Source organism: Panthera pardus, unplaced genomic scaffold (assembly GCF_024362965.1).
Source record: "Panthera pardus isolate Hobbes unplaced genomic scaffold, ASM2436296v1 HiC_scaffold_3, whole genome shotgun sequence".
Lineage (NCBI taxonomy): Eukaryota > Metazoa > Chordata > Mammalia > Carnivora > Felidae > Panthera > Panthera pardus.
In genome coordinates this window covers 14,404,956-14,423,072 of record NW_026526876.1, presented here as the reverse complement: position 1 = coordinate 14,423,072, position 18,117 = coordinate 14,404,956, and the positions used below count along the sequence as shown (strand labels likewise).

General features: G+C 67.3%; 2 protein-coding genes across 9 annotated transcripts in view; one reads left to right on the top strand and one right to left on the bottom strand.

The window, feature by feature from the left end:
* Positions 1-10,872, top strand: part of BAIAP2 (BAR/IMD domain containing adaptor protein 2) — a 62,938-nt gene extending 52,066 nt beyond the window's left edge. The window contains exons 9-15 of one of the 3 annotated variants that reach the window (XM_019465968.2): positions 71-272; positions 864-1,065; positions 2,024-2,092; positions 2,454-2,616; positions 4,293-4,327; positions 6,805-6,848; positions 10,509-10,872. In XM_019465968.2, the coding sequence (XP_019321513.1) occupies positions 71-272; positions 864-1,065; positions 2,024-2,092; positions 2,454-2,616; positions 4,293-4,327; positions 6,805-6,832 (699 nt within the window). In that variant the 3' untranslated portion in view covers positions 6,833-6,848; positions 10,509-10,872. Of the gene's footprint in view, positions 1-70; positions 273-863; positions 1,066-2,023; positions 2,093-2,453; positions 2,617-4,292; positions 4,328-6,804; positions 6,853-10,508 lie in introns of all 3 variants that reach the window. The other 2 variants (XM_019465967.2, XM_019465964.2) reach the window with 2 other exon arrangements.
* Positions 10,873-11,876: 1,004 nt separating this feature from the next.
* Positions 11,877-18,117, bottom strand: part of AATK (apoptosis associated tyrosine kinase) — a 32,698-nt gene continuing 26,457 nt past the window's right edge. For all 6 annotated transcript variants that reach the window (XM_053892273.1, XM_053892274.1, XM_053892276.1 and 3 more), the window contains 5 exons: positions 17,620-17,769; positions 14,544-17,154; positions 14,262-14,409; positions 13,946-14,131; positions 11,877-12,953 (listed from right to left, as the gene is read on the bottom strand). In XM_053892273.1, the coding sequence (XP_053748248.1) occupies positions 12,913-12,953; positions 13,946-14,131; positions 14,262-14,409; positions 14,544-17,154; positions 17,620-17,769 (3,136 nt within the window). In that variant the 3' untranslated portion in view covers positions 11,877-12,912. The remainder of the gene's footprint in view (positions 12,954-13,945; positions 14,132-14,261; positions 14,410-14,543; positions 17,155-17,619; positions 17,770-18,117) is intronic.

Here is an 18,117-nt window from a genome sequence, read left to right as displayed (position 1 = left end):
GTCTCCACGCCGGCCTCACCTGACCGGGCCCTCCCGTGACGCCGCCCCCCCCCCCCCCCCTTCTCAACAGCGGCTGTCCGCCCAGGAGAGCGCGCCCGTCATGAATGGCGTCTCGGGCCCCGATGGCGAGGACTACAGCCCCTGGGCCGACCGCAAGGCCGCCCAGCCTAAGGCCTCGTCCCCACCACAGTCACAGAGCAAGCTGAGCGACTCCTACTCCAACACGCTCCCCGTGCGCAAGAGCGTGACTCCGAAAAACAGCTACGCTGCCAGTAAGGGCTGGGACGTGTCCCTGGTTGTGCTGCACCCGCGGGGAGGTGGGGAAGGTCTCCAGAGCCCCGGGCACGTGTGCTCCTGTGCAGCACCCCTGGGCCCGCATGGAGATACAGTCCTGGACCCTCGGGCTTCGCCCGGCCCTCCTCGTTGTCTCTGGCAAGCCGCAGGCCGTGAGCGCGATAGGTGGGGCCGTGCCAGGACGCCATCGGCTCAGCCTGTGATGGCAGCATGCGGGTGATGTCCAACTGGGCTGTGATGGACAGTGGGATGCCCCCGCCCCCGCTACTGCCCGGGTCCCTGGACTGTGCCTCCCCATCCTGTGGCCGGCGGCCTGCCCCTTCCCCCAGCCCGTGAGCGCCTCCCGAGGACGGATGGGAGAGCCGAGGCCAGGCTCCGGCCGGGAATTCCCTGCAGCGGGTGGGCGGCGGTCCGTGGCTGGATCCTTCCTGAGTCTCTGTCCAAATGGCCCCGGAGGCTGGCGAGCGTCCCCTCCAGGCCCACCTGGGGCCTTCTAGCATCTCGCCACCAGGCGGCCGAGCCGACAGGCGTGCGGTCAGTCCCCTCACTCCTGCCCTGTCGTCCCGCAGCTGAGACCAAGACCCTGCCCCGCTCCAGCTCCATGGCAGCCGGCCTGGAGCGCAACGGCCGCATGCGAGTGAAAGCCATCTTCTCCCACGCGGCCGGGGACAACAGCACCCTGCTGAGCTTCAAGGAGGGCGACCTCATCACCCTGCTAGTGCCCGAGGCCCGTGACGGCTGGCACTACGGGGAGAGCGAGAAGACAAAAATGTAAGTGTCCGTAGGCCGGGCCCTCCCCGCCAGCCGTCGGGGCCTCTCGGGCCGCCGGGACTCCGATGAGCTCAGGGACACCCCCTCCTGACCCTGCAGCCTCCAGAGGTCCCGGTGGCTCTGGCTCCTTCCCAGCCTGATTATCCCGCCGTGGGCCTTCAGTCGGAAAATCTTTGTGGCGCAGACGTGACCGCGTCTCAGAACCACAGCCGTCTCTGGCCAGCCCGTCACCCTCACTGCCCACGTCACCCACTTGGCCCGGGGCCCCGCACACACACACCGCGGCCCGTCTGGCGCCTTCCCTGCTGTCGGGTGTACGGCTTCCCAGTTGGCCGTCAGCCCCAAAGCCTTCTGCTGTCCCCAAGTCTGTTTCGATCAGCCTTTGTGCTGGGGTTCTAGAAGCCACACGGTCACGTTCTGGGAGCTGTGTCCTCACGGCCTCACTGAGCACATCGTGCAGAGGCTGCACCAGCATCTCACATTCACTGCGCCTCAGGGCTGCCTGGCCGGGTGCTGCCCCCCCCCCCCCCCCCACCACTGTCATCCAGATGTTTCTGGATGCGGCTGTCGGTGGCGTGGGAGGCTCCCATCCCGGAGCAGAGTCAGCCCTGACGTTTCGTCGGCCCCCAGGCAGCCACACCATCTTGGGAGGGGGCAATGAGGAACAGGGAAATCGGTAGGGAGCCTCAGTCCCGGACACGGTACCCATCTCCCCCCACCAGACAGCTTCTCAGGTGTCGGCACCCCTGCTCCGCGTGGCTGCCTGTGGCTGTGTGGCCAGAGACCAGCCCTGCCCAGGGGTCCCCAGCCTCCCGTCCAGTGGCTCGTATGAGCTCCCTCTGTAGACGGTCGCAGCCCGGCAGGGACCCGGGGGGCCGGAACCCCTCGCCCCCCCCGCCCCACCCCCCCATGCTGGCAGCCCGGCCCTGGAGCCCTCTCACCCAGCCTTGTCTTCCAGGCGGGGCTGGTTTCCGTTCTCCTACACCCGGGTTCTGGACAGCGACGGCAGCGACAGGTTGCACATGAGGTGAGTGTGCCTTTCCCTCGCTCCACAGAGGCTGCCGTGAGAGCAGGGCACTGCGGGGGCACCTCTCTGGGCGGCCCCCGCTCTCTGCTCACGGTGCTGCCCCCACGCCCCGCACGGAAGTGTTTGAGGCTCCTGGGGTGTGTGGGTGCAGGGTGCTCTGTGAGGAGGGTCTGCGGGCCTCGGGGGTCGCCAAGGGGCTCACGGGCTGCGGGACGTCCCTCCCGCCGCCCCTCCGGGCCCCGTCCACCGGCTTAGGGAGGCCGAGGCCTCCGTAGGGGGCCCAAGGGAGGCAGGGGAGGTGGAGGGCCAGAGGGGGACCGGGGCGGCCAGGCCCCTAAGCACCACCCCTCTCCCCCCGCAGCCTGCAGCAGGGAAAGAGCAGCAGCACGGGCAACCTCCTGGACAAGGAGGAGCTGGCACTGCCACCGCCCGACTACGGCACGTCCTCGCGCGCCTTCCCTGCCCAGACGGCCGGCACCTTCAAGCAGAGGCCCTACAGCGTGGCTGTGCCTGCCTTCTCCCAGGTGAGCTCCACAGCAGGGTGGGGGGGGGGGCCAAAGGGGCGACCAGCAGGCACCCTCTACAGGCGCGGGGCTTTGATGAAGGCACGGCGGCCCCTCTGCCTGTCCTTTCCTCCGCCGGGGCGGTGGCTGCGGCCGTGATGCTGCCCCGGACCCCAGCTCTTGGGAGGAGCCTGGGCGTCAGCGAGGAGCCCCCTCCTCGAGGCTGTCGGGCTTTGGCGGTCGTGGGTCCGTGTGGATGTGAGCACCTGCACTTGAGACCTGTGCTGTGGCCGGAACCTTTCCGTGTGCGTCTGGGTCTCTGGAGACAGGACCAGGCACTCATGCCCAGGCCACCCGGGCCAGAGTAGAGCCCCTGGAGGGTGTGATGTTGGTCTCAAAGCCCAGGTGGGATTGGGGTGTGGCTGTGGAGGGTACTTGCTGGGACCCCCACTGCTCTGGTCTGGGGAGGCTCACAGGGTTAGAGGAGCCCAAGGCTTCTAGAACATTTGCTGTTGGCTGTGGTGGGAACAGGGGCCAAGCAATACGTTCTGGGTCCCGATGTCCAGGATTGAGCCCCAGCTTAAGGGTCAGTGCGCCCCCACCACCCCTCGCCCTGGACAGCAGCAGGGAGGAGAAGAAAAGTTTTTCTAAGATCTGGGCCTCATGAGTGAAAACCAAGGATCTGGGTCGACGGAGGCTGTGTGTGAGCGGTGTCATGGGTGGGTGGGGCCCAAGAAGGGCCGCGCCCCAGCCCCGTCCCCGAGCAGCCTCGTCCCAGCGAGGAGGGTATAACCGCGGCCAGCTGGGCGAGGTCGTTGCCCACCAGAGAAGCTCACTGTCGCACAGTGAGAACATGTAGTTTGAGATTAGGTTGCTGGGAAGCATCAGACTGGGGAGGTGTGGCTCAGGCTCTTGGATGGAACCTTCCAGAGAAGGTGAGACTGGAGCTGGAGCTCAGGGAGAGGCCGATCCAGCCTGGGAGAGGCACGCACCCCGGAGTCACCAGGCCAGCCTGCCCCATGCGGCCCCACCTGGCCCCCCCCGACCCCACACACAGCTGGCTGGGCCCAGGCGGGTGTGGCCCTGCTCCTCCCACCTCCCTGCTCTCTGGGTGTGGTTTTGGCCCTGAGACAGCTAATACCCCTTGACGGCCCTAGGCCGGGCCGGCAAGAGATGTGGTGGCTGACCAGCCCCCGTCCCTCAGCCCCACCACCCAGGGCCCCACACCCCCCGAGGCCAGAAGCCACAGCCGCTGTCTGGGGCTGCAGGAGCCTGCTCGGACCTTGCCAGGCTCGCTTTCCTGCCCAGCCGTCACCCCTCCCCGCAAGTGGCACCGGTTCCGTCCCTGGCGCGGCCCCGCTACCTGCCCAGAGGCTTCCACGCAGCCCCAACCTCACCTGCCTTGGTGCTCCTGTTAGGTAACCTGCAGGTGTCCTGGGGCCCGGCCCACTCACCTCGCGAGTCGCATATGGGAGGGGCCGGCACCTGGACTGTCTGTGTGTGCCCGTGAGCGTGAGCTCACGTGATCCGTGATCTGCTGGTCAGATGAGGAGATGCCCCCACGCACTTGGGAGGTCACCGCTGTGCACGTACGAGGGGGCCCTCCGTGCCCTTGGCTACGGGCAGCGCCTTGCCCTGCAGACCCCACTTCGCCCCCAGAACCCCCCAGCCTGACCTGTGTTCCTGTTTCTCCCCAGGGTCTAGACGACTACGGAGCGCGGGCTGTGAGCAGGTAAGGGGCTTTCCACGCGTGTCCTGGGGCGCTGGCGTGGGGGGAGCTGGCCCCTCTCACGGGCCCTCCGGGGCCTGCTCCGCGAGATGGGGCTGCAGACTGTGGGAGGCCCCTCTCCGGGGCCTCTCTGAGCCACGGGGGCCGCGGGGCAGTCGCGCACGGTCCTGGGAGGTCGCCTTCATGCTCTCACCCCTGGGTCGGTGGGAGCGGGGCCCTCCCACCGCGGGAGCCTACCTGCTTCTGTGCCCACCACGGCCCCTGGGCTCCCGGCCTTCCAGGAAGCCCCTCGGCCGGGTTCTGTCGCACCCCCCTCTTCCTTCCTGGGTGGCCAGGCCTGCGTCGGCCAGCGGGGTGCGGCCCGCCCCTGGGCTCATCTCCCCAGAACCAGCCCAGGCCGTCCCGTCCCCCCCCCCCCACCCCCCCCACCCCACCAGCCTGGGCTCGGCCCGCGTCCCGCCTTTCCTCCAGGGCCGGGCAGCCGGCCGACCCCGAACCGTGGGCAGAGCTGCGGCAAGAGAGGCGTGCGGCCTGGCAGTGTCCTGTGCTTTGTCCCACAGCGGGCAGCGGCACGCTGGTGTCCACAGTGTGAGGAACGCTGACCACGGGCGGCCGCCGCTCGGAAGAGTCCCCCCCATCTGTGTGGTCTCCATCGGTTCCCTCCTCTGCTCTCGTTGGTTTGTTCTCGGGTTGTTTTTCTTTCCCACCTGCCCTCATCCCCGCCTTTTGGTTGGTGACCCCAGACTCTGAGATCCCCAGGGGTCCATGGTGCTGCCCCACCTCTGCTCCCCGTGTTTACACGCCCCCCGCCCCCGTGTGCCCACCGGGCAGGAGCTGCCGGCGGGGCAGCGGGGGCAGGGCGTCCTTGCCTCTGCTCCGCGTCTGCCGTGTTCACGATGCACTGTCCCCTTTTGAAGGCTCACCACGAGCCAAGTCTAAAGTTTGAAGAAAAAGAAAAATCTAAAAAAAAAAAAAAAAAAAGAAAAGACAAGAAAAAAAAGAAAAAAAGCAAAGCAAAAACCGGAAAAGGACTCTTCTTTCCTGAACCACAAAAACATATGCATGGACTTCCGGTGTACGTACTGTTATTCTGCATCTGACTCCCCCAGCGGACGCTGCATCTGCCGGGAAAGGGAAGGCGCCGGGAGCTCCCGGAGGCTCGTGGCCCCCGCGGGCGCGCCCTTCCGAGGGCCGCGCGCACCCACGGAGGGGCTCGTGCCCGGCTCGGGGGGCCTCCTGAGGAAGCTGGACGCTCCTGTGAGGGAGGCCACGGCCCCCGGCCCCCACCCGGCCCAGCAGGCCGGGCCCCCGAGCGCTTCCTTGTCCTCGGCCACCGTCGGACGGTGTACAGAGTCCAGAGCGAGGGCGTGTGGCCTCCCCCGGCGCACTGGCGGGGCGGGGGGTCGGAGCAGGCGCCGCCCGGCCACACTCGGACATTCCAAAGACCTCCAGAGACCACCCCCACCCCCACGTGTTCTGGAAACCGCTTCACAGCCTCGTGAGGGAGTCTCGGCCCCCAGGCTGCACCGGGCAGGGTGCGGGGCTGGCCCCGGGAGGGCGGCTTTGGGCCCCCCACCCCGGCCCGCCCGCGCCCGCCGCCTGGGGGAAGCGGGCGGTCCCCGCCCCCCGACCTCCCCGAACACTCTCGTCTTTTTGTGTGTCTTGCTGACCAGAAACAGACACGCTGGGCTCAGTGGCCTCTTCACACCCCGAGTCTGGGAAGTGAGCGAGGGCACGGCCCCGCTTGGCCCTTCCGCCGAGGGAGCCCCTGTGAAGCTGTGGACGCTCCTTTTTCTGATGCGATTTAACAAAACCCTCCGCCCGCTCTCGTGTGGACTGGTGTTTGTGAGAGAAGCCGCTCGAGACACAGACGGACCCGTTTTCTATTTGAGGAAAAAACAAAGCCAGAACATGGACCCGTGTGAACAGCCTTCCGTGTTGGTGTTCTCGTTTTGCTCACAGCTCTCAAATCCAGGGGATTCCATGCTCAACGGATGAATGTAGACACAAACTGCAAAACTTGTATGAACCTGTAAAGTGCTGAAAATATTTTTCCTGTTTTCTTTCCTCTTTTTTTTTTTTTTTAAACTCTGAATTGTGCCCTGTGCCGCAGTCGTTTGAATAAAAGTTTTATTTATTGCATTGAGCTTGGTGTGGCGCCTCCTTCCAGGTCCACCGCGTGGGATCGGGGCCGCGTGCGGGGCCCGGCCGCCTCGGCAGGCCGGCCTCCAGGGAGCGACGGAGGCGCGCCCCTCTCGGGTCCTGGGCCGCGGGGTCGGGTCGGGGGCGGGGGAGCACCTGCCCGCCGGCTCGCCCCTCTCTTCCCGGCAGCCACGCGACAGCGCGGTCCCCCGCGGCCGGGTCTCGCGCTCCTGGCGGGTGTCCTCTGGCCCCAGGTGTCTCCCCACGTCCCCCTCGGGGGACACAGACCCCTTTTCCGCACCCACCTGCCCCAACTGAGCCCTTGTGTTTCCTTGCAGCGCCGATGTGGAAGTGGCCAGGTTCTGAGCCGCCCCTGACTAGAGTTAGTAAGTTGCCCGGCTTTCTCACGCTGGCCGGTCTGCCTTCCCAGCGGCTCTGCAGACCCCGCGGCCTCGGCCCTGGCGGGCGGGGACGGGGCGCGGGGGTCTGCCGAGCCTGCCTCTGCTCTGGGCTCTGGGCTTTCGCTTCCCCTTGGATTGCTCCTCGGGCTCTGGGACTTGCTGCCTCTGTCTGGAAGCTTGTGGGCCTGACTGGCTGCCCCCGCTGCACCCCAGCGCCCACGGCACCTCCCTGCACCGCTGGCCTGGTCCGGCCCCGGTCCTCTGCCTCGGTTTCTCTCTCCGGGGCGCTTCGGCCACAATCAGGGTGAGGCCCGGTGATCGGCTGTGAGGCCAGCTCTGGGCTCCTTTGGCTGAGCGTCCCCTCGGGCCGCGCCTGTGGGTGTGGGTGTGAGCCCGGCCTGGCCGGCTCCCTGGGTGGTGAGCCCTGCAGCCCCTCGGGGGCTGGGGAGATCTGGGTGGGCCTCAGGGACGGTGCCACGGCTCGTGCCCGCGTGAGGGCCTCAGGCACACCGGAGCAGGAGCACGTGCCTGGGCCGCTGGGGCAGGTGGATATACGGTGGCCCTGGTGCCCGCTCTGCCCGGACTCGCATGTGCCCCAAGGGGCGCCAGGAGGCTGCGCCAGGCTTTCTAGATCGGGCCTTCACCACTGCGTGTGGGTGCCCTTGTGGGCCTGCTACAGCCAACCCCGTGACGGCCCCTTCCTCACCGCCCTGGGACAGCCGGCACCCTGGGCTCCGGGCCTCGGTCAGGGTGGCAGTGCCACCCATCTGTCTCTGCCCCCGCCACCCCAGGACACTGGCACCTGTGTCCTTTGTAGCAGATGGTGCTCACTGGACCCCACTGGGCACCAGTGACGTGGCCCCTCCAAGGTCAGTGGCTGCTCCCAAAGGGTCCTGGACTCCCTCTCCTTTCACTGTGTCTGAGCTACAGTGTGAGGAGTTTCTGGAAGATTCTGGAGACCAGTGCTCCTGGAATTTGAGGACAGGGTGAAAATGCCTTCGCTGCCTCTAGATTCCCCTTCTTCCAGGATGCAGAGAGGCTTCCATTTCCACCCCACCCCCCCCCCCCCCCCGCCGACGCCCCACCGCTGCCCCTGCTGCCCCCATCGCTCTGAGCTGCAGGCCTGGCCTCTGCCTGGGACCACGTCCCCCGGTGTAGGACGGGGCCCCGGGGGCACGGTGGGCATCAGCACAGCGCCACCAGCCAGCCTCCCGGCCGCAGAATCAGCCTGGCTCCAAGATTCGGCTGGGGGTGGGGTGCCAAAAGTCCCCCAGGTCGGTCAAAGCACCCTGACCAAGCCTGCCTGAGGTGTGGCCCTGGGGGGACCGAACGACAAGGATCCGATCCCAGAAGGGCCGAAGTCCCGAAGGCACGGCAACCGCTTTGGTCTCGGAGGAGGAAGTTCAGGAGGAAGTGGAAATGCACCCCGGCCGCCCTCACTCTGCTCCAGGATCACCGAAGGACGGAAACCGTACCCTGTGAGGAGACGCGGCCGTTCCCAGCCGACCCGGTTCTCGCTCGGTTGGCGGATTCGGAACAATTACAGGCGACTCCCTAAACCCTCGGCATAGCGCTCCCCTCGAGATTGGAACGGAAAGGCGCTCGGCCCTCCTCGGGCTGCAGGGTTTGCAGGCGGGGGCTGTGGGCTCAGGACCCCGCGATGCCCCCAAGGGCTGCCCCTTGAATGCAGCGCCGGACCCGCCGGGGGCTTCAGCCTGCCCTGCCTGCGGGAGCAGCCTGGACAGCTCCTGTGGCCTCTGCTCGGTTCCGTCCGCTGAGTTTGCTTACGTCTTGGTGGTTTGCTGCCGGGCGTCCGCCCCTGGCAAGCACCCCAAGCGGGGACAAATGTCCCCGGGGCCAGAGACTGGGCCTTGGGTCTGAACTTAGTCCTGTTTTGCCATCTTGGTGTTGACCCGCCCAGGGTCGCACTGACACCCTCCCGTTCCTTCACAGAAGGTGGTAGGCGCCCTAGACGGCCCCACCCAGGGGCCTCTGGTCGGGGCCGGGCTGGGCGCGGCTGCAGGGGGAGGCCGGGGGCGTCTTCGGCCCGCAGTGTTGACGGTGCGTGCTCCCCGCTCACCCCGTTTGGGGGAAGATGAAGAAAGTGGGGCTCAGAGGCCAGACACCGTCTTGCGGGGAGGCCTGTCTGGCTGTGCTGCCGCCCCGACCCACCTGGCCTGACCCCTGTGTACTGGCTCCAGCCAGCACGGGAGCTGCCCTCCCTCCCCGGGCTTAGGGCCGGAGCTCCGTCCTCGGCTCGGTCCCCATCTCCAGATGAACAAGACCGGCCGAGTTCCAGCCCCCCAGGGCATCTGCCTCGACCCGGGCCGGGAACAGCCAAGGCCCGGAGCCTTGCTTCAGAACCAGAGTCTAGGCGAGGTGGCAGTCAGGGCACGGGCCACCGCCCTGTCCTGGGGGCGGATGTCACTGGTCACAGGAGGCTTGGCCTTGGGAGCTTCCAGGCGGCCAAAAAGCTGAAACTCGTCTGTACGCATCAGCGGAACAGAGCGCCAGAGCACGCGGAGGAGCCTGAGGCCCCACGTGGGGCTGCAAGCGGCCTCGAAGCCAGGGGTCGATGACTCCGAGGACCGTCGTAAGCAGTGTGCCCACACGGGACTCTCAGCCATCATCCCGGAGACGGGGACGGGGACCTCATTCGCCAAGAAGTTAGCTACTGTCTGCCGCTGCTCCCCTTAAAAGTTCAGTCCCAAGTGTCTCAGTTTTTTAGAAAACACAGGGAGGCGCCCCCGCCCCACGCGCTCTCCCTGGGCACTGGACAGAGCGCCCGCCCGCCGCGTGGACACCAGCCCAGCTGCGCCAGAGGCGACTCCGGCCCCAGGTAACGGCTGCAGAGCCGAGCGCTTCGCCGGGAGTGCGGTCCCGTCCGTGCCGGCCCTCCGTGTCCCACGTGCCGTCTGTGCCGCCACCCCCAGCCCGCTGTCCCGTGCTGTCCCTGCCCAGGCGGGTCCTCCGGGCCGGGTGCCGGCGTCCGCTGTGCTCATCTCGTCCCATCTCCACCTCTTGTCTGGCGCGTCCATCTGTCCGTCAGCTGTGGCCTCGGGGGTCACCCCCCGGGTGACAGGTGCCTGAGCCCTCGTCCACCCCTGCTGGCCTCCTTGCTGCCAGTGTGCGTGCACCCCCGTGTGTCGTCTTGGCGTGGGGCGGGTCTGCACCCAGCCACCTTCTGGGAGCCCGGGACGCATGGGCCGGGTTTGTGTGCGCTGAACTGTCTGTGTCTGTCGATGGCGTGTCTTGAAAAATGGGTCCGCCGCTGCCCTTGGGCCGATGGGAGGCGCCTCCTTGGCCTTGTGGGGCGGCTCACGAAACCTGGATGCAGGCCCGTTCAGGGCTCAGGTCGCAGAGAAGGAACCATCCTGTGGCTCGGTGGCCCCACGGCCCCCACCCGCCCCGTGAGGGTTGACGGCCGCAGATGGGGCGCACTGGCGGCCAGCGAGCACCCTTCCCGGGCTCCCCCGAGCGGCCTCCATCGTCCACCTGCTCTGAGCTCAGAGGCTGGGCCATCGGGGCCCAGGCCGGTGCCATCCGCAGGGCTGGGGGCCCCCCGGGCGTAGGGCAGCCCAGGACGGCATTGCGCCCTCACAGTGCCCCTCCCACACTAAAACCCCTCTTCTCTTTTTCAGGAATCCCTTCGCCAACGTCCAGCTGAAGCCGACAGTGACCAACGACAGGTCCGCCCCCCTCCTCAGCTGATGGCCAAGTCCCCACCGCTGCCCGCCAGGACCCTCCTGCCCCGCCCACACACACAACCTCTTTTGTAACAATCCGCGTGGTCCCCATTTAGAGAATTTTCTCCTTCACCTGCCTGGCTCTGCCCCCACCGGAGTCTGGCCTGGGCTGGACCCCGGCTGTTTTCGGAGGTGGCCCCTGGGCCATGGCTGAGGAGAGTGGGGCCGACATTGGGCCCCGCAAGCAGGCACTTGGCCCCCGCTCGTGCAGGGAGGGACGCTCCACCAGCCCCACGTGTCTGGTCAATAAACAGGCTGCCCCACATGTGCCCGCTCGTGCTCTGTCAGCCCCAGGGGGTGGGAGGCCTGGGACAGAGGACGTGGGAGAGGCCGCCACCGTCTTCGGGGCACAGATTTATTCTGAGCCCTCGACTGTGGCTCTCCTGGGCCCCACTCCCACTGGCAGTGCTGGGGGACCCCTCCATGCCCCCCGCACTCCCGTCCAGAGCTGGCTGCTGGCCCCCAGCTCTCTTCCCTGTCCCTGGAGTGAACAGCAGGCCCCACGGCCGGGGACGCCTCTGCGCCCCAGCTGCTTCGTGCAGAGATCCCCATCGTTCGCAGTGACTGGCCTTGGGGCCAGGCGCCCCCAGCTGACAAGTTCCAGGCAGCAGTCACCCCTCCCCGGCCCTAGAAGGAGGGAGGGCCCTGGAGCCCTGCTCTGCCCAAAGCCTGTCCCTACCCCTGTACCAGAAACAAAATGGGTCATGGGTGGGACACAGGCCTCTGGCCCCGCAGAAGCTGTGGAGACGGGCCCAGTGGGGTCGTAGAGCCCATGTTTGGGGTGGAGAAGCACAGAAGCCCTGGCTCCTCAGAAACCCTCTTACCTCACCCTTACCCTGCCCCGACCCCGTGCTCTGGGCCTTCGAAGGAGCTTTCCCATGGGGGAAGGGGCCTGCAGGCCCGCCACCTCGTTCTTACCTAGTCAGCACCAACTAAAGAACAGGAAGAGAGGGCTGTTGGGGTCAGTCCCCTCCCCTGCTCTGTGTAGATCTCCACCAGAGGAGAGGTAGGGCCCAAGTCACTGTCCCCCTCCACCAGGGTGCAGCAAGGACGGCCCGGGGCAGGGGGGGCGGGGGGGGGGCCGGGGGCAGGTGGGTAGGTGGCACCCTCCCGCACCCCACTGGCATTGGGCAGAAGGGACTACTGTGCCCTCCCAGGCAGAGCTGGCAGCCAGGCCCCACCCCAGCACCACCCGGCCTCCCCACCCCCGCCCAGGGATTTATGCGCAAACCCCAAAAGAAAACACACGCTTAGCATGAAGGCTTGTTTTCTTAGCTTGATTTCTTTTAAAAAACAAACAAAAAAGGAACAAGGAAATCATGGCACCAGCATCCGAAGCCTCAGACTAATGAAAACAAAAAACACAAACCCAAAACAAGTCCCCCACCCCCACCCCCAAAGCAACAGTAAATCTGACATCTCTTTGGCAACAATAACTTAAAATCACCCCGCTTCCATTTGCTCAGACAACAGCAGTTACAAAAATACTCCCTGTGCTGCCCAGCCCCCCACTTCCCTCCCACCCGCACCCCCACCCCTGCAGGCAGGGCCCCTGACGCGGATTGTGGGCGCTGCCGGGCCAGGCTGGCCAGCCGCGGGCACCTCTAGAACAGGTGTGGCCGGAAGCCCCCATCTTTTGGGCCACCCGCCTTGCCCCACCTGCCGAGGCTCCAGCCGTGGACTCAGATGGGAGCTGGCCCAGACAGGTAGGGAGGGAGGGTGTGCGGGTCCAGCTGAGTCACCGAGGGGAAATACAGCCACAGACTCTGAGGTAAGGGTGGCTGGGGACACACAAGCCCAGGGTCCTCTTCTTGCAAACCCAGAACCAGGCAGAAGGGGAGAAGGGGACAGAGAGAGGCCGTCCCAGCGGGCCTGTGTCGTTCACCACAGGAACTAGTGGGCAGGGTGTGCAAAGTCCTCCCCCCACCCCAACCCCCCCCCCCCCCCCGTGGCCAAGAGCCGGTCCCCTGGCCTCAGAAGCCAAGCAGCCCGCTAGCAGAGTCAGGGCAGAGGGGCAGCTGTACGGAGGGGACCTGCTCAGGCCTGAGGCTAGAGGGCATCCTCAGCAGGTATCAACAAACCCGTGTTCAGGAGAAGTCCTGCCCCTCGGGCAGCCCAGGACTGGCGCACACGGCCGGAGGAGGCCTCTTGTCCCGCCCTGCTCCGGGGCCCTGCATGGGGCACCGAGGCTCTGGAAGCTGCTGATGACCACCAACACCGAGGTCTCCACTCTCGGTCACCATCTTCACTGCTGCCTGGAGCAGGACTGGCAGGAGCTCCAAGGGTGCCCGCCTGGGCCTCAAGCCTCTTTACAGCTGCCCCCGGCACCTGCTACAGGGCCTGGCAAACAGGTGTCACATGAGTGTTTGGAGAGACAGCGGGGACAGAGATGCCTGAGAGGGCCCTGCCCTCTGAGGACAGCCGACAGAGTCCCCTGCCCCAGCACTCCCCCCTGACCTCCACCCTTGGCCTAGGGACCAATGACCACTGGGGCTGCCCCCCTCGGGCCCCTTCACCGCAATGGGTCTGCCTATCCGTCTAGGTGGGAGCCGGACCCTTTCTCTTTCCACCACCTCACCAGGGCTCAGGCGCAACAAAGCTCATCCAACAAAGGAAATGCCCCGGCTCTTCCCCAGACGGACGGAGCCTGCCTGGGGACAGAGAGATCTCATTTCCTGGGTGGGCTTTCAGGGAAGGCTGGCAGGAATGCAAAAGAACTTGTCAGGCACATGGTGGGGGTCAATCTGGCAGGGACGAGCCCGCCTGGTCGGAGGCTGACCGAGGAATGGAGCCTGGAGGGAGGGGTGACCTGGGCACATTAGCCACAGTCATTTGTGTCTCCAGACAAGAGCCATCGGGTCTGATATGTGCCAGGTCAGGGGGAGAGGGGCAGGCAGTGGATGAAGCACATCATGGGGGGGGGGGGGGGGGAAGGGGCTGGGAAGGTCGTGATGCGAGAGGCTGCTGCCGGTTTGGGGGACTAGGGTCAGGCAGAGGGCGAAGTGGGGGGCGCTCAGTGTCCAGCCTGGTGCCTCCAGAGAAGGGAGAAGAGGGCGAGGCCCAAGGGCCAGGTGGCATCCCATCTAGGCACCCAGAGAGGTGCTGGGCCTGCCAGGTGCGGGGCACTGCATCTCCCCAGAAGGCAGAGAGGCGAGGCCAAGGTGGCCAGGACAGACAGGCCTGGGCGTGACCCCGCCTCTCCCAGCCTCAGTTTCCCCGTCTGAAAACTGAGCTTGTCCAGAGCCTCGGCCCCTAGCAGGTAACCTCCCGGCCGCCCTCTCCACTGTCCCGACTCCGTGTCCCCCCTCCCGCCAGCCCCGCCGCAGCCTCACCTCCCACGGATCCGGCGTCCGAGTCGGAGACGTGCGTAATGGAGAAGCGGGACGCGGGCGCAGGCGACACGGTGAAGCGCGAGAAGGGGCCGGGTGCGGTCTGCTTGGGGGGCGCGGCGGGAGCGGGCCGGGCGGCCTCCGGGGCCGGCGTCGGCGGGAAGCCGTCGTCCCACGCGAGCCCTCCACCTGCAGGCCGGCCGCCCGGTCACTCGCGTGGCGTGGTCCCGCCCACCCGCGACGTCACGCAGACCCACCCACCCTGACGTCACGGCCCACCCGGCGGCCCCGCCCCCGCCGCGCCCAGCGCCCCGCTCACCCTCTTCCGCCGCGGAGCCGTCGGGGGAGCGGTCTGCCCGCCGCGGCCGGCCGGGGGCGCTGGGGGAGCGGGGGCCGCCCGCCAGGAACGCGGGGGGTGACTCCTTGGCTCCAGGGAAGGGTTCCCCGAGCTCCCGGGTGGGGCTTTCCTGGAGGAGCAGAGCAGCACGTGGCTCCCGCGCCACCAGCGGCCACGCCCACGGCCTCCCGTCCCGCGCGGGAGGGGGGGAGGGTCAGGGAGGGGACCCTCACCCCCGCGCAGAGCCCGGGGCCGGCCGCGCACCTGGTCGAAGAGGTAGACGGTGACGTCGTCGAAGAAGGACACGGCTTTCTTCTTGCGCTCCAGGTCCTCGCAGAAGGCCTCCGACAACAGGCTGGGTATCTTGAGCAGACTGCGCAGGTTGCGCGCGCTCTGGCTCTCGGCCACCACCACGGGCACGGGAGGCGCCTCCTCCTCGCTCTCCTCGCTGGGCTCCTGGATGCTGTAGCAGCGGAGCTCTTCATCCGACTCATCGCTCTCCTCGCTGTCCTCCTCTTCCTCCTCCGAGCGGCCCTCCGGGGCTGCGGGCAGTCCCGGCAGGGCCAGGCAGAGTGGGGTCCTGGGGGCACCCGGGCTCCCTGTCCGTTCCTGCTGGGCGGGTCCGGACGGCAGTACTGGGGCCTCCTGGAGCTCAGGGAGGTGGCTCTCTGAGCTCAGCGGGACCGGGGTCAGCAGGAAAATCTTGGAACCCCCGGGGCTGGGCACTGGAGGCCCTTGGGCAGGGCCCTGGGGCCAGGGAGGGTCCGGTCTGGGGCCCTCCGGGCATGTACTTGGCCCTGGAGAAAAGTCCTCAGGCAGCAGCGGCAGCACCTCTCTGGGACCAGTGCCTCGCGTCCCCCCAGCCACACCAGACTCAGGGGAGGGCTGTGCGGCCCGCAGCCCAGAGCTCTCCACGTCCAGCTCTAGCCTGGAGGTCAAGTCACCTCCTCCCTTCTCCTGGGGGCCCGAAGTGCAGTCAGGCTCTGTATCCAGGTCCGAAAAGTAGGCTGAGTCACGGTAGGGGTTCTTCTGGCCAAGGCCACCAAGAGAGGTGGAGAGCTGAGTCTCGGGCCCAGGGCTCTCCTCCTCGGAGACCAGCTCCCCACAGGCCTCGGGCTCACATGGCTCGTGTGCCTCCTTGAGCACAAACTCAGGGGACTCGTAGTTCTCTGTGTCATAGCCACTGTCCAGGGCTCGGGGCTGCCCGCCGGGAGTGCCGATACCTGATGGGCTGAAGGCCTCGCGGCCACCACCATCACCGGCTGAAGGTGGGATATCCAGGGAGTCCCCAGAGTCGGGGGTCCCCGCCTGCTTCTGCAAAGAGCGGAAGGCCAGAGTCACGTCCGGCTTCTCGGCCAGTGGGCCATCGCTGGACAAATCAGCGAAGACACCAGAAGCGGCCTCTGTCATGTCCTCTTCCTCACTGACTGGCGCCCCCGGCTCAGGGGAAACCCTGTAGCTGTCTGGGGTCTGGGCTGCCTCAGTGGCAGTCTCCCAGCTGCCAGCAGGCGTGGGCAAGGCGGGCAGGGTGTCGAGGGCACTGGCCGCCTCGGCAGGAAGCAGGGCTCCCTCTTGGGATGGGGCTGGGACAGAGGGAAGGGGTAGCTGAGGTCTGGCAGAGCCCTCAGCTTCCTCAGCAAGCCTGGGCTCCGTCTGGGGGCTGTTAGCCTGGCTAATGGCCGCCTGTGTCCGGGAGGATGTCACCAGGCAGATGGCCGGTGCCAGGCCCTCAGCAGGACACAGATGAGGAAGGCCAAAGCAGCGGCCTAGCTCCTGGCCAGAGGAGGCCCCCTTTGACCCAAGGAGAGGCTCTGTGGGGTCCTCTAGGGCCAGGGGACCGCCTAGCTCAGGGGCAGCCCGTAAGGTGTGCTCTGGGCCAGGGCAGCAGCCCACGCAGCCAGCCACGTGTCCCGGGTCCCAGGAGCCTGGTGCTCGGCTGCCACTGTTGTTGTTGGCGGACACGTTGGAGCTCCAGTGTCTGGGCTGGGCGGCCCTGCAGGCCTCGGTGGCCCCCGTCTCCTCCCTGCCCGAGGGGGACGTGCCCACTGGGTCCTCCAAGAAGGGTGGGCAGAAGGCAGCTGTGCCCCAGTCGGCGTCCTCCTCCCTGGGCCCCGCCGGCACGAGGGTCCCGGGTGAAGGCGAGCTCAGAGGACAGGACGGTTCCCGGGCACAGCTCCCATGCAGGTAGTAGTCACAGCGGCCCCAGGACCCCTCGGGGGGCGGCACGTGGCCCAGCAGGGGCTCCATGGCCGACGAGGTGGCCGCGCTGCCCTCCGAGTCATCGTCCTGGTCACCACCATCGGGGAGCAGGTCCACGGCATGGGGGCTGAGGGTGCAGCCGGCGCAGTCAGGGTCGTGGCCGGCGGCGGGCGTCGGCTCCTCCAACCGGATGAAGTACTCGCTGCCCACCGAGGGGCTGTGCGCGCTGAGCACAGGCACCACGCCCGGGGGCGCACCGTCAGCGGCACACAGCTCCTGCGGGCAAGCGGCGCGGCTAGGGCTCGCTGCAGCCCCGGGGGGTGGGAAGGCCTCGGTGCCGCGGCCCGCTTCCCACTTGTACTCGAAGTTGAGGCCGCGACTCGTCTCGGTCACCGTCAGCACGTCGTCCCCGTCCGCGTGGAAGCCGTCGCCTGCGAACTGCTCCAGCAGCGGGAAGGACGAGGCGGAGGCCAGCTCGCCCGCGCCCCCCAGAGCCAGGCCTGCCAGCCCAGGGCCTGCGCCACCCCCGCCCGGCCGCAGCGAGCGCCAGCGCCGCTCAAATTCTTCCTCCGCCTCGGTGGCGCCCTTGGCACAGAGGTAGGACAGCAGCAGGTGCACCTCCTCGGCCGTGGGCCGCTGTTCAGGCTGCAGCCAGCAGAACTGCATCACCTCGTACCTGCGGGCAGGGAGGCCTGGGGCTCAGCCCCTGCCCAGGGGTCCCTGCCCACCCCGCACCCGGGGCACCGCCCTGCCAGGACCCCACTTCCCTGCAGAAGAGCAGATCGGCCCTCCGCGCGAAAGTCTGGGGGCCTCTCCTCATACTCAGAGTTCTCCAAGGACGTTGACGAGAACTTCCAAGCTCATTACAGGAGCCCCAGCTCTCCCAAGGTGGGCCCAGAGGTTTGGGGGCCGAAGCACTTTTCCGTGAGTGCACCACCCCCCCCCCCCCACCCCCGCCCCGGCTGCAGGTGAGTTTGAGTTTTGGTTGAAAAGGCTCCTTTCTTTGTGGGCTCAGGATGGGGCCTGGAGGGGAGAGCCAGCGGGGGCTGGAAACCGAGGCGCTCACACTCAGAGCACCCTCCGTGGTCTTGACCTTCCTACTGGGGACACACTGCCCAGCCTGGCGTCACAGGGTCCTCACCAGCGGTCAGACAGCGTCAGCTGCAGCTGGGGCTTGGGGAGCTTCAGCTGCTGCTCCCGGACTGCGTAGGCCAGCACCTGCCGGTCGGAGTGGTGGGGGTAGGGCTGTGCGCCCAGCTCAAAGAGCTCCCAGATGGTCACGCCCAGGGACCTGCGGAGGCAAGGGCCATCAGAGGGGGCCGGCCTGGCTGGCCACGGCAAGGCTGCGTGGGATCTCAGAGCCGTGGGCACCACGGGGCAGCTCCTGTCACCACCCCAGTGTCCTAGGGACGCCCCTCCCAAAGGACAGCACTTTCCTTCAGTTAACTGGCAGGACGTGCCACCCGGCCAGGCCCAAGCCTGTGTCCAGGGCACCTGGGCAAATAAAAACCACACTGGTCTTTCCACAAACTCAAGTCTATTCCTTTGTGTGCTCGTTCCCTTGCTGCGGTGAAGGCCAGACACTGTTCCGGGGGTGGGGGTGGGGGCCTGGAGAAGCTCCCAGCCCTTGGGTGCCACT